The sequence below is a fragment of the Sciurus carolinensis genome, chromosome 9 (genome assembly GCF_902686445.1).
Source record: "Sciurus carolinensis chromosome 9, mSciCar1.2, whole genome shotgun sequence".
Lineage (NCBI taxonomy): Eukaryota > Metazoa > Chordata > Mammalia > Rodentia > Sciuridae > Sciurus > Sciurus carolinensis.
In genome coordinates this window covers 55,016,823-55,032,445 of record NC_062221.1, presented here as the reverse complement: position 1 = coordinate 55,032,445, position 15,623 = coordinate 55,016,823, and the positions used below count along the sequence as shown (strand labels likewise).

The following is a 15,623-nucleotide window of genomic DNA, read 5'->3' as shown; positions in this document are numbered from 1 at the left end:
GATCTCAAATTTTTTTTTATTGTGAAATAGGTGTATATATGTAATGAGATATCTTAGGGATGTGACCAAAGTCTAAACCCAAAATTCATTTGTGCTTCAAATATACCTTATGCATGTAGTCTGAAGGTTGTTTTATACAATATTTTTAGTGCATCTACATTTTGACTGCAACACATCGTATGAGGTTAGGTATGGTTGTGGTATCAAGTCAACACTCAAAAATTTCTGGATTTGGATCATTTCAGGTTTGGGATTTTTGGATTAGGAGTGCTCAACCTATAGTAACCTTAAATATCTGGGTTAGAATTATGGATTTCTGGGGCTGGGGTTGTGGCTCAGTGGTAGAGCACTTGCCTAGCATGTGTTGAGGCACTGGGTTCAATCCTCAGCACCACATATGAATAAATGAATAAAATAAAGTTCTACCAACATCCAAAAATTTTTTAAAATTTATTATGGATTTCTAAGTTATCAGAGAAAGCAAGGTAACAAACAAAAATTGTTCAGGGACAACAGAGGAGGACAAAAAGCAGTCTACAAAGGAGATACTTATAAGAATGTTGGAGGATGGAAACAAAATCCTACCCAGGAATAATCACAGAGGAAAATGAGAAGAGCACACAGCAGGCCGCTGACAGGATACCAAGAACTTCAGGTAATAAATAAGAGGAAGAAAAGTGGTCAATACTGTTTAAAACAGCACTGAGAATGAATAAGGTCTGAAAAATATTTATTGTATTCAGCAATTAGAATACCACTAGTATCTTTAATAGGGTGTTTTATCTTCCTGATTTGCTAGTAAGTACAGTGGCAGGTGGGATTCAGCTTGCAGAGAATTGAGTGGTAAGTGAAGTATTGGGGGCAAGGGAAGAGAGAGAAAAAAAGAGGAAAGAGAAAGGGAAGGAGAGAATGAAAGAGAAAAGGAGAAGGAGAGAGAGAAAGGAGGGGAAACACCGACATATGCTCATCTGGAATCCCTGAATCAGAAAATTACAACAATGGAACAGAATAACCCGACATATAATTTGTCTAAAATAGACTTAAATCTAACATTTACAGTACATCATATGCTAGGGGGAAAAGATACACTGAGACCCAATGTAGTAAAATTACTGAATTCAAAATATAAACAGTCTAGATAAAAATTGTCATTTACGGGAAGGGAAAAAAAAAAAAAAAATCAGACTAGCCTCTGGTTATTCCACAGTGACATTCAATGTCAGAAGATAACAGAACAGTATTTCCAAGATCCTTAATACAGGTCAAAATATTTTTTTCCAACTAAAAGCTGTAGACAACAATCTGAGAATTCAAATACTTAAAGAACATTGTTCTCCTAAGCTTTTCTTGAAGAGACTGCTTCAGCAACCACAAAATGACTGGGAAATAACTGCAAAAAAATGGCTTTTTTTTTTTTTTTTCCTTCAAGTTAAAAAAGAAAAAAAAAAAGGAAATACTTCCTTAGTGTCTTCCTTAATGTACATCCCTCAATTGGTTGAAGTAGAGTGCTTTTCTTATTAGATATTTGTGTATATTTAAGATTTACTGAAGAAGGCAACATGGATATGAGACTAAAAAACTGAGCTGACAGAAAACCTAAATTTAAGCCTGTCACTGTTTCAGTGATTGAATAGATTATTTCACTGCACTGTGACTATCTTAATATCTACCAAGTGAAGAGATAATCTATGCCTTCTTTATTTCATAGGGATGATCTGAAAAAAAATGAGAGAACAGATTCTGCAGATTCGTTTGCTTTTTGGAGCAATAGCATTAATTCTTTTAATTTATATTCAAAAAGTCATTCAGGCAATAAAAACTTGATTCTTTGAAAACGATTCAAAATTTTAACTGATAATCATTCTGTGTGTGCGTGCGTGCACAAACACACTGACCTCCATGAGCTGTCAGAGTTCAGCAGCTAGTCTTCCTGAGATTAGTATACTCATACCCTGAGCAGCTGTGCTATTCAGATATGGATATTTCTTTGTATGTGCTTATGTGTGTATTTTCCTTTTTTTCCAGTTACAATGATAAAATAACCTTGTAAGAAACACGTGACTACCCAGAATCAATATTTGAATCACGGCTCAGGGAGAAAGTAGGGTGCTGGACATCAACACTTTTGTCCTTTCCTCAGATAATTTCAAGAGAAGCATAGGTTAGACTAAGAAAGCTCCTAACACCTCATTCTGTTTGGCTTTCAGTCACTGTTCACTCTTGGCCATGACCCCTTAATGCAAAAATATATGTCTACAGTGCTATAATATTATGGCCTTGAATGATCAGGTCTCATGAAAATTTTAAATGAAGCTCCAAGGAGAGGATGGTATAGATTAACAACAGCTTCATTAATATATTTCATGAAAATATTATTTTTAAAATCCTTTTAGTTTAGTTCACATTATTAAAATGACTCGTATATAATTATACCTCTACCTTGTTTCAGAAATAAACATATATACATACATGAAGCACAATAAAATAACCCAAAATACTGCCACCATTAACTGACTAGCTTCTGGGTTTGAGAACACTAATAGCAATTCAAATCAATCTTTCAAGTATGTTTACCATAGTTATCCTAAAATTGATTCAGTTATATTTTCACTTTTTAAAAATATATTTCATTATCTTCCCAAAACTCATAAATTACTTAGTTCTCTCTTTTTCAAAGTGAGCTATATTGTACAATTATATCAAAATGAATTGTCATGTGTAACTAAAAAGAACCAACAAAAAATAAGATGCTGATTTTAAAAAAGTAAGCTATATGATAATACACTGGTCTGAGATTATCAAAGAAATATTGTAGGATAAAACACAGTATAGAATAGGATAGGACAGGACAGGATAGTCTGAGTCAAAACTCCTGAACCAGACATCCTGGGAGTCCACTGTGGTTCTATTTACTGGCTTCCATGATATTAGGAAAGTTACTCAAGCTCTCTGTGTACCTATTTACTCATCTGTAAAATGGAACAAATAATAAAAACTACCCTTCAAGTATGTGATAAGGATTAAAGAAAGTAGTTGTCAGGCACAAGGCACATGGTAATATTAGCCATGATAACGGTCATTTATGTTGTAAATGCCAAGTTTCCATCTGGCTCTCAGTTTGACCTCTTAACAGGTAGATTTAAAACACACTCCCAAAGCAAACACTGTATAGAACACAAATTTATATATATTTTTAAATTCCTCTAACAAATATTTATCAAGGTCACTAAACCAGATGCTAAGAAGACAGCAGTGACAAAAATCAGGCTTGGTCTCTGAACTTATACAGGTCCCTACATTTATACAGTGTAGCTGTAGAAGACTGACACTGAAAGAATAATTTCAGTGCATAGCATTTTATAAAGAAATGAGCTGAATGAATCTGGGAGGATCAATTAAGCTGAGGCCTGAAAATAAACAGGAGTTAGCTGAGCCAAAAAGAAGTAGGGAAGAATTTTTTAAGAAGAAAAAACACCATGGACAAACACTGAGTTGAGAGACTGGAAGACACAAAGAAGTTTGGTATGGTGGGAATACAGAGAGAATTAGGGGAAGTTATACAAAGTTAAATCATGTAAGGCCTTAGAAACGTTTGAGGAAATTAGTCTTTACTCCAGGAACAATGGGAAATCCTGAAAATATTTTTAAATTAGGGAGCATCATATCTAGACAGTACATATTTTTCTTGAGTTGTGTGGAAAATGGAATAAAGTGCAGTAAGAATATGTACAGAGAGATCGGTTAGGGGGCTACTGAAATGTACCAAGAGAGATGATGGTCAAATGGACCAGGACAGTGTCAAAACAGAAGGATGATGTAAACAGATGAGAGAAACAGTCAGAAGGCAGTATAGATACATGGAATGAGAAAAAGGCAAGAATCATTCACCTTGCTTTAGGTGGATGGTAGATCAATTCACTAAAATAGGGAATGTGAAAAAAGGTTTTGTGAAGGAAACGTTCATGAGTTTGAGGTACCTATAAAACATTCAAGCACAGGTGTAAATGGCCAACTGACCATACAGAACTTGGAACTCAGAAGAGCAACCTCAGTTGGAGACACTGGTTATAGAGTCAATTACCTATGTTGTGTAGAGAAAGAATGTAAAACAATGATCCTTAGACTTACATGTGCTTAAAAGTCACCTTGGATGCTTATTTCAAGTCCTAGACACCAAACCCAGATAGTTTGATTCAGCAGGTATGGGACATAACTTGAGAAAAAGTATTTTTTTTATTTTAATTTATTTTTATTGTAAACAAATGGAATACATATTGTTTCTGTTTGTACATGGAGTAACAGCATAACATTTGCGTAATCATACATTTACGTAGGGTAATGATGTTTGATTCATTATTTTTTTCTCCCTGCCCCACAACTCCCACCCCTCTTTTCCCTCTATACAGTCCCTCCTTCCTCCATTCTTGCCTCCCTCCTACCCCCCATTATGTGTCATCATCCACTTATTAGCGATATCATCCATCCTTTGGTTTTTTAAGATTGGCTTATCTCACTTAACACGATATTCTCCAATTTCATCCATTTGCCTGCAAATGCCATAATTTTATCATTCTTTATGGCTGAGTAATATTCCATTGTATATATGTACCAGAGTTTCTTTATCCATTCATCAATTGAAGGACATCTAGGTTGGTTCCACAATCTGGCTATTGTGAATTGAGCAGCTATGAACATTGATGTGCCTGTATCTCTGTAGTACGCTGATTTTAAGTCCTTTGGGTATAGGTCAAGGAGTGGGATAGCTGGGTCAAATGGTGGGTCCATTCCAAGTTTTCTAAGGAATCTCCACACTGCTTTCCAGAGTGGCTGCACTAATTTGCAGCCCCACTAGCAATGTATGAGTGTTCCTTTTTCCCCACATCCTCGTCAACACCTGTTGTTGCTTGTATTTTTTTTTAATTATTTATTTATTTATTTATTTTTTATTGTAAACAAATGGGATACATGTTGTTTCTCTGTCTGTACATGGCGTAAAGGCATACCATTTGTGTAATCATAAATTTACATAGGGTAATGTTGTTTGATTCATTCTGCCATTTTTTCCCTTCCCCCCCTCCCCTCCCACCCTTCCCCTCCATCTATACAGTCCTTCCTTCCTCCATTCCTGCCCCCCTCCCTAAACCCAACTCCCACCCCAACACTAACCCTTCCCACCCCCCATTATGTGTCATCATCCACTTATTAGCGATATCATTCTTCCTTTGGTTTTTTGAGATTGGCTTATCTCACTTAGCATGATATTCTCCAGTTTCATCCATTTGCCTGCAAATGCCATAATTTTATCGTTCTTTATGGCTGAGTAATATTCCATTGTATATATATACCACATTTTCTTTATCCATTCATCAATTGAAGGACATCTAGGTTGGTTCCACAATCTGGCTATTGTGAACTGAGCAGCTATGAACATTGATGTGGCTGTATCTCTGTAATATGCTGATTTTAAGTATAAGATTCTTGGTTGGCATCCATTTTCTTTCAGAGCTTGAAAAATGTTGTTCCAGGCCCTTCTAGCTTTTAGGGTCTGGATTGAAAAATCTGCTGATATCCGTATTGGTTTCCCCCTGAATGTAATTTGGTTCTTTTCTCTCACAGCCTTTAAAATTCTGTCTTTATTTTGTATGTTAGGTATTTTCATTATAATGTGCCTTGGTATGGGTCTGTTGTACTTTTGTGTATTTGGAGTCCTATAAGCCTCTTGAACTTGATTTTCCATTTCATTCTTCAGGTTTGGGAAATTTTCTGATATTATTTCATTGAATAGATTGTTCATTCCTTTGGTTTGTATCTCTCTGCCTTCCTCAATCCCAATAATTCTCAAATTTGGCCTTTTCATGATATCCCATAGTTCTTGGAGATTCTGTTCATGATTTCTTACCATCTTCTCTGTTTGGTCAACTTTGTTTTCAAGGTTAAATATTTTGTCTTCAATATCTGAGGTTCTGTCTTCCAGGTGTTCTATCCTATTGGTTATGCTTTCTATGGAGTTCTTAAATTGGTTTATTGTTTCCTTCATTTCAAGAATTTCTGTTTGGTTTTTTTTTTCAATATCTCTCTTTATTGAAATGATCTTTTGCTTCCTGTATTTGCTCTTTTAACTGTCGATTGGTACGATCATTCAATGCCTGCATTTGCTCTCTCATCTCATCGTTTGCTTCTCTGATCATTTTAATTAAGTACATTCTGAACTCCCTTTCTGTCATTTCTTCTGCCATGCTGTCGTTGGACTTTATTGATGTAACATCTAGATTTGTTTGGGGCATTTTCTTCCCTTGTTTTCTCATATTGTTCAGGAATCAGTGGATCATTAAAATATTGCAGATCTCCTCTATTGACTTATAATGCCCCTGAAGATTGCTAGTATATCCCCTCTTATCCTTCAGTAGCCTGAAGTCTTGGAGGAAGCTGATAATGCAGTGCTCCACAAGGAAGCTGCCTCTCTAGGGTTGGTGACCCTCAGGTGGGGTACATTCCCTGATAGTGGGCAGAGGTGCCTCCACTTGTTGACCAATGGTCATCCAAAGGGGAACTAGGCTGCGGGCTGAGGTAAGGCCTGTTTGTGCCTGTGTCTCTGGTTTTACAGTCCTTGTGGGAAAACCTCACCCAGCAGGGAAGACTCACCCAGTGGGGAGGTCTCGCTGGTCAGTTCCCCTCCTACAGGTTCCCCTCAATCTACAACTACTGCCTGGGCTGGGCTGCCTTCCTCTGCAACGTTCCCAGGGGCCCGGACCTACCTCCTGGGCCTGGGAGCTTCACCCTTCGCAGACGAGTCTCCTTAGGCTGCCTCTCCTCAGAGAATCTGCCCACAGTCCTGGAACCTTCGCTCCGCCCTTAAGCGTGTCTCTGTGCGACTCTTCCCCAAGAAGCCGCCTAGGTCCTGGGACCGTGCTCTGCACCTAATCGCCTGCCTATGCGGCCCCTCCTCTGAGCCGCCACCAGGAGCCCCGTACAATAGCTCCGAGTCCCAGAGACCCGCCACACATCTCTTCCTCTGGACAGCCGCCCGGTGTTCCGACGCAGTCACTAGGAGTCCAAGCAACTCACTTCGCGTCTCCTCCTCCCGCCAACTGCCCGTAGCCCCACGCAGTCACTCCGAGTCCAAGTGACCCGCCCTGCTCCTCCTCCTCCTCAGGGTAGCTCCCCGGGTGTTCAAGAGCGGTCGCTCCGAGACCAAGCGACCCACCGCGCTCCTCCTCCAGGCAGGCCACCAGTGTTCAGGAGCAGTCGCTTTGAGTCCAAACAACTCACCACTCGCCTCCTCCTCTGAGCAGCCACCCGGAGCTCTGATGCAGTCACTCCTAGACCAAGCGACCCGCCACGTTCCTCCTCTTCCTCCGGGCAGCCCCCCGGTGTTCAGAAGCGGTCGTTCTGAGTCTAAACAGCTCGCCGCGCCACTCCTCCTCTGGCAACTGCCTGTAGCTCTGATGCAGTGACTCCTAGACCAAGCAACCCACCACGTTCCTCCTCTTCCTCCGGGCAGCCCCCCGGTGTTCAGAAGTGATCGCTCTGAGTCTAAACAGCTCACACGCAGCTCCTCCTCTGGCAACCGCCTGTAGCTCTGGTGTAGTCCCTCCAAGTCTAAGCGACCCACCGCGCTCCTCCTCTTCCTCTGGGCAGCCCCCCAGTGTTCAGAAGCGGTCGCTCTGAGTCCAAACAGCTCGCCACGCAGCTCCTCCTCAGGCAGCTGCCCGGAGCCCCAGTGGTTGCTCCGAGTCCAAGCGCTGTGCTGAGCAGCCACCTCTGCAATGTTCCCAGTTGTCTGCGTTTACCACTCCAGCAGGGAGAGGGGCATCTCGCCGGGCAACTCTATTTCACAAAGTTCCCTGCTTTCCGGGACTTCCGCCCCATCCAGGACACCTCCCCAACGGGAGAGACTCACCAGGTGGCTTTGAGTTGGTCCCAAGTCTCTTACTATCTCCTCTTTTGAATCCTGCGTCCTGGAGCAACATGAAATGCAGCCACCCTCTAGTCCGCCATCTTGAAAACCCCCTTGATCCATTTTGAATTGATTTTTGTGCAGGGTGAGAGATAGGGGTTTAGTTTCATTCTGTTGCATATGGACTTCCAGTTTTCCCAGCACCATTTGTTGAAGAGGCTAACTTTTCTCCATTGCATATTTTTGGCACCTCTGTCTAGTATTAGAAAATTGCATTTATTTGGATTTGTGTCCATGTCCTCTATTCTGTACCATTGATCTACCTACCTGTCTATTTTCGTACCAACACCATGCCGTTTTTGTTACTATTGCTTTGTATTATAGCTGAAGTTCTGGTATTGCGATACCCCCTGCTTCATTCTTCCTGCTAAGGATTGCTTTAGTTGTTCTGGGTTTCTTATTCTTCCAGATGAATTTCAAGATTGTTTGCTCTATTTCTGTAAGGTACAACATTGGGATTTTAATTGGAATTGCATTAAATCTGTATAGCACTTTTGGTAGTAGGCCATTTTGACAATATTAATTCTGCCTATCCAAGAACATGGGAGATCTTTCCATCTTCTAAGATCTTCCTCAATTTCTTTCTTTAGTGTTTTGTAGTTTTCATTGTAGAGATCTTTTACCTCTTTGGTTAGATTGATGCCCAAGTATTTTATTTTTTTTGAGGCTATTCCAAATGGAGTTGTTTTCCTCGAGAAAAAGTATTTTTAACTAATATCTTCAAATGATTTTGAAACAAATGATACCTGAAAATCTTAAGAAACACTGATAGAAAAACAAAAGAGCCTTGTGAAGAATACAAACCCTTACTGGTTAAGGAGAAGAGAAGGGAGAATAACAAAGAAAGTCAATAAGTGACCAGAAAGATAGGGAAAAAACTGAAAAGTACAATACCAGAGAAGCCAAAGAGATAGACTATTTTGAGAAGTCATTAATGTGCTGAATGCTGCTGAGGACCAAAGAGATGAAGAATAAAAAGATCTACAGAATTTATAGACATGGTGTAAGTTAGAGAATGAGAAGGAGGTGGGGAAATGGAGACAACTCTGGCTCTGTAAAGAATGTGCAAATTAGAGTCATAAGGATCTGGGGATGGTATGAGGCAAGGAAGAGATTTGTTTGTTGTTTGACTTTGTTTAAGGAGGAAAATACCTAGACATACACGAATGCAGATGCAGTAAAACCACAAGAATAGGTGAATCTCAAGATGTATGGGACAGAGAACATATTAATTCTTTTTATTCTACCTATTATTACACAAATAAAATAGGATGATAGGTTCAATTTTTTTCTTAAATAAAAGCCAAAAATACCATAAAATCCCAAAACTATTTTCTATAACTAAGACAGGACAAAATACTGATTGATCTTTGGAGGAAGGCAGAAGTACTGCACAGCATTATCTATTCTGTGATATGTGAGACTTCTCAACAAAGACAAAGATGAAATTGAGGCAGCAGGCGGGAGTGCCATCTGCTGGTAAAATACCAATTCTTCAGTAATCTAACAAACAGTTCCTAGGTATTTCAACTGGATTAGAGGTTATCTGTCTGCACCAACAGTTTCTTGACACTGACCCAGCATCTCAGACCTTCTCACTCAGTAAAGGACATCTTTTAAAAACACTCCTGGTCATTTGGCAGTCCTCCCTTTATTGGAATACACTTGAAAAAGGAGAAGCATAAGCCCAAGAGTTGTTACATCAGCAGCAGGTCATTTTAAATGAAATATGCCCTCTCCTAATTTCGACCCACCCTTACCGGACTTCCCCCCTGCAATAATACAGTGAATTCCATAAAGTTGTCCTCCATCACCTTTATGCAGGCATGTTACTTTCACCTCAGATTAAATGACTCAATTGTTTTTTATCTGCTTTTAAAACCTTCCACTATCCCAGCTGTGGAACATAGCTGAGTTTGCCAACAGCTCATGAAATACCTTAGAGGTTTCATTTCCAAAAGGGAGCCTAGTGGTGCTCCTATTCCTTCATGTGGGCCTGAACACACTATTGGCTCATAATAAGTTGGTGGTCAATTAAGATCCTATCCTCTAATACTCACAATTTAATTGTTCATTGTAATGCAAGTCTTGAAACTTGTTAAGTTTCATTCCATAATGATTCTGATTTCATTTTCTTGTTGAGGTCATTTTGGACCTTGATTCTTGGTGTTATCTAAATCTGACAGGCCAGTTGCTAAATCTTCAACCAAATCGATGATTAAACTTGGGTATGAAAGAGCACTAAGATGTAATTAACACTAAGCCACCAAAGAATAGTCTTTGACTAAGGATGTTTATCTAGTTGCAAATCTATTTAGTATTTACTAATCTATTTTCTAATCTATTTCAGTCATGTGGATAATGGAAAAATCAGACAAATCCTTTAATGAAATCAAGATGTTACGTCATGGGCATCTCATGAATATACTATCCTCTTATTCTTTTCAAAGAGGCAATTATATGATCTTAATATGGTTGTTTTGAAGTGAACTAATCAAAAACGTTCACAAACCACATTGGGGTTATTAGCAAACTGTTTTCTAAATCCACTCTTCTTTTTAAAAAATACTTTGAGTCAAATAAGATAACTATTCTATGGTTATTTTATGAGTAAATGTTTATGATTAAACAGTAAAAACAACAGATTTCCAGCTAATTGTGCACACATTTCATTCAACATAACAGCTAAAGATCATTTCCAGAAGAAACTGTCCTCTTGAATGAAATAAATTGTGTCTACCCTGCCTAGGTATCCACCAAATCGAGTGTCCTATCTGAAACCTTGTCCAAAGTTACTTACAAATTACTAAGGTGCCTCAGACTGTTCCAATAGTACCCGGGGTTATAATTCCACCAGGTCTTAAAATGTAGGCAAGCATAATGCAATCACACACATCACATATACTAGACTTCAACTTTAAAATACACTTATTTGGATTTTCCCACTTTAAAATCATTCTTTGGGCTTATGAAAAAGAGGTAAAATAAGAAGTTGTTGTTCTATGGTACAATGTAGCACTCTAGATGAGGACCTCAAAGCCCAAATCCCAGTTCTGTCATTTATTATCTATGCGATCTGGACCAAATTATTTGACCTCTGTGCCTCACTATCATTTCTAAGTGTGAGTAATAATGGTACCTATCTTACAGAGTTATGATTAGAATTAAATGAGTTAATATGTATCAAGGATGTTTTGGTTTGGATATGGTTTCAGTGTGTCCCCCAAAGGTTTGTGCACTGCAAGCCCGGCCTCAGCGTGGCAATGTTTAGTGGTGGTGGAACCTTTAAGAGGTGAGATCTGGTGGAAGATGAACAGGTCTTTAAGAGAGATTAATGCTGTACTCCCAGGAGCCCATGTAAACAGGTTGTTATAAGTGAGCATGTCATCTCCCCTGAATCTCTCTTCCACATGCACTGCTTGCCAGTCTTTCATACATTCTCACCATTGTAATGCCATCTGCCACAAGGCCCTCATCAAAGCCAAGCAGAAGCCAGCACCACACTCTTTGTATCTTCAAAACTGCAAGTTAAATGAACCTCTTTTCTTTATAAAGTTACCAGTCTAAGGTGTGTTGTTATAGCAACACATAACAGGCCAAAACAAAGGGCGTGTAATAGTGCCTGCCATATAGTGAGTATTAGATGTTTAGAAAACAGAAAATTTAGCTATTTGCTGAAATTATTCTGGGGTTTTTTTTTGTTTGTTTCATTTGGGTGTTTTTTTTTTTTGTTTTGTTTTGCTATTGGAGATTTAACCCAGGGAGCTTTACCACTGAGCTATATCCCCAGTTCTTTTTTTTTGAGACAGGGTCTAAGTTGCTTAGACCTGCACTAAGTTGCTAGGGCTGGACTTGAACTTGGGCTCCTCCGACCTCAGTCTCCCCAATCGCTGAGATTACAAATGTGTGCCACCACACCCAGCCTGGAATTATCATTCTTCATCATCTGTTAATATTGCCCTTTCTCACCCATTTTCTCCTTGTGCTTATTCTGAAAATATCAGTATGATACAATGGTTAGTTAAGAGCTGGGCTTTAAAGTCAGATTGAGTCCTGGTTCCACTACTTAACAACAGCAGTATTACCTTGGAAAGTAACCTAACCTGTAAGTTTCTTCATCTATAAAATGGGCATAAAAACAATATCTATATCATTGAATAGTTGTGCAAAGTAAATTAAAATAAATGTTACTTTGCATAATACCTGGTATGTGCCCAGTAAATCGTTACTAAAATTTTCTTTCTTTATTTTTATCCCTTGGTATTTTGGTAGGCACAATCTGGACTAGGCCACTCTCTTTCAGATAATCTTACAGGTTTATGATTCTTTTGGCATGTATCTTTAGTTACATACCTGTCTCCATATTTGTGGATATTCTGTGATTTGCACAGATCCTTCTCATAACATTCCTCCTCCTTTCTTTCCTCCTTGAATTGTTCATGTTACATCAAAACTTTAGAATTTTTTTAAAATTTCTTTTTTGTAGTTGTAATATGGACAGAATGCCTTTGTTTTATTTGTTTACTTCTATGCGGTGCCAAGGATCAAACCCAGTGCCTCATACATGCTAGGCAAGTGCTCTGCCACTGAGTTATAGCCTCAGTCCAAAATTTTAGAGTTTTTTGTTATGTGTGAATCATTCTTTTTTGGAGCCTGTAGTCATGAGAATAGGCCCATATTTTTTTCTGAAATATACACTTTCTAAAACACAGAATTCATGCTCAGTAAATTTTTCATTGTTATTATAAGGTAATTTTTCTCTCAAGAATCTATTCCTTCTCCTTGCCAATCACTTTAAAAATTAAATCCAGAATAATGGTTCTCTCAACTGCTTTCTTTACCTTTTATGGGACCAATTCATTGATAAGTCAAAAAATTATCAAAATCAGATACTCTTACTTAGAATGAGACTTCTAACATATCTAGATGATTACAGAATGCATTACTACTACAATCTGTTTCTCTCTAAGATTTGTTTGTTTGTTTTTGATTTGGGGGTCTTTCCCCACTTGATGGTGCTGGGGATCAAACCCAGGACCTCACATACGCTGGCAAGTACTCTATTACTAGCCGCACCTTCAGCCCTCTCTGTAAGTTTTATAAACCTATTAGAAACCATCACCTACAGTCCCTGTCATGCTGAGATTCTTTAAGTAATTTTTACAATGGAACATTACCTTGTTCCTTTCTTTTTTTAGAAAGAGCCTCTCTGCTATGTTTTTCTCCAACATGCTGGTTTCTACACTTTTTTCTCTCTGTCTCTCCTCTCTCTCACTCACTGTTAATACCTCCTAGCTTTCCTTATTGGATATTTCTTTGCAACAAAGCATTTTCCAATGGCTAGAATTCTTTCATGAATACTGTCCCAGCACTTCTTGGTGATAGATATATTCTTGTTAAATATTAAATTTTTTATCCTTATTGCATCAGCATTTAAAAACATTTACATGTACAAGGTATTGTTCCAAATCTGTTCCCTTTATTTCTGCCATATAATTCCTCCCTATGTTATTTATTTTGATAATTTTATCTGGGCTTATTTCTCCTTTTCTACTGATAAATTTAATAAGCCCAGACACTCATTACTGAAAGTTACTCTACCCGGAGCTCACTAGTATGACACTAAACTGTACAGTTCAAGGAACCAAATGCTCCTCTGATAACATCCAACTCCTAACTGCCATATCTATCCTTGTGTTCTAAAAGCACTAAATGAAGATATAAAAAGACAAAACCATGCCCACGCCACAGAATTTCAAAATCCCTGAATTCCTTCTAAATATTTCCATGAATATATAAGAAAAAATATTTTGACTGAACTGCAAATATTAAGATTACAAGAACTGTGTATATTTACTTACTACTACCGAGTGCCTCATACATATTAGACCAGAGGATACATATGTTAGCCTACAGACCAAATCTTGCTCACTGTTTCTGTAGCATTCACAGTCAAAAAATGATTTTTACATTTTTAAAAGGTTATTTTAAAAAAGGGAGGAGATGGGATGTAGTTCAGCAATAGGGAATGTACTTAGCATATGGAAGGTTCTAAGTTAAATCTCCAGCACCAAAGAAACAGAAACAAAAGAAAGAAGAATATGTGATAGAGACCATTTGTGACTCTCATCTGGCTTTTCTTAGAAAATATGCTGTCCCCATACTTGTTAAAAGTGAAGGTGGGGAAGAGGAGGGAACTATAGGTGATGGGGGAAGAAAAACAGATTTGCAACAAAAACAACTGGAAATCACAGCAAATAGGAAAACTCACACAATAAAATATACTTATTTTTAAATTGTTCCTTGACTTTCATTTTCATTAAGTTCCAAAATAAACAAAAAGTCTTTTCATTAGCATATTTTATAGATTTTTCTATTTGTAACTGATCTATTTTTGAGTCACAGGTGCTCCTGGGAAAACTAAATTTAAACCTTAGGAGAATTCTTTCTCTGACAAGCCTAGTTAGCAAAAGTTAGTCATCAGCAAGATGTCACCCACTGTAAGGTGTCAATTTACAGGTGTGTCCCCTCATACATACATCCTTCCCTTCCACACAGCACCAAGTAGCTAAGCAGTAAGCAACACTCCACGACATGTTACTCATCTGTTCCAATTTGACTACATACCTAATTCTTCAAAATTTAATCATGTAGAATGTCTCACAGTCCTTAAATATACAACTTTGAATACTAAAAAATGTTTAACCCAAACACAAAAGTCATGTTCTCAAGTTAATATAAAAAAGCAGCATTCAACCTATTCATTGCACTGTCTACTGGAAGCACATGCAAAGGTGTACCTGAAAGTGCTGCTCCATCACTTGGATTTTACCCTGGTCTGGGCACTTTTTGAGAGCTCGATCTGCATAGTGAAATAGGATTTCTACCATCTGTAAAGAAAAGAGCCTGACATAGAAATCAAAATACACCTCCAAAGTTTTTCAACACTTAATACATGTAAAAGTTTCCTCCTAAATAATATAGAATCAGGCTTTGTTATTATATAAAATACATTTAGAATACTTAGTGGCTTTATTTCCTAAACTGTTTTTGGGGCTGGGGATATGGCTCAGTTGGTAGAGTGCTTGCCTTATAAGCACAAGGCCCTGGGTTCAATCCTCAGCACTGCAAAAAAAAACAAAAAAAAACACAAAAAAACAAAAAAAACACCAGTATTTCCTAAACTGTTTTTAATCCTAGTATAATTTCTTTCAGCATTAGGGCTAGTACTCATTTCCTAATCTCTTCTAAGAAACAGTTCCATGTTCTAGACCTCAATACTATCTATATTGCTCAAGAAATGAAAAAATTGAAGCTAAGTTCTTCAGTAATCCTCTGTTGCCAAGTTTTTCTCTAAAAAGCATGAATGAGAAATCATTCATGAATCCAGGTCCTAGGGTTTTCCCCTTCCCTTCTACTGTCTTAGTACTATTTTATTATTTTCATAAGAGAGTGAAGAAGGGGTGCATAATAAGAAAACTTTGAAAAGCATTAAAGGGCTGGGGATGTAGCTCAGTTGGGAGAGTGCTTGCCTTGCAAGCACAAGGCCCTGGGTTCAATCCCCAGCACCACAAAAAAAAAAAAAAAAAAAAAAAAAAAAAAAAAAAGACATTAAGGATGACACTACAGAATTATAACCTGACATGTTTCTTATATACTTCCTTCA

The 15,623-nt window shown here is 38.1% G+C and overlaps 1 protein-coding gene across 6 annotated transcripts in view; it reads right to left on the bottom strand.

The window, feature by feature from the left end:
* Positions 1 to 15,623, bottom strand: part of Vps8 (VPS8 subunit of CORVET complex) — a 266,030-nt gene that overhangs the window by 192,245 nt on the left and 58,162 nt on the right. For all 6 annotated transcript variants that reach the window (XM_047563466.1, XM_047563462.1, XM_047563464.1 and 3 more), the window contains one exon: positions 14,758 to 14,847. In XM_047563466.1, coding sequence (XP_047419422.1) covers positions 14,758 to 14,847 — 90 coding nt within the window. The remainder of the gene's footprint in view (positions 1 to 14,757; positions 14,848 to 15,623) is intronic.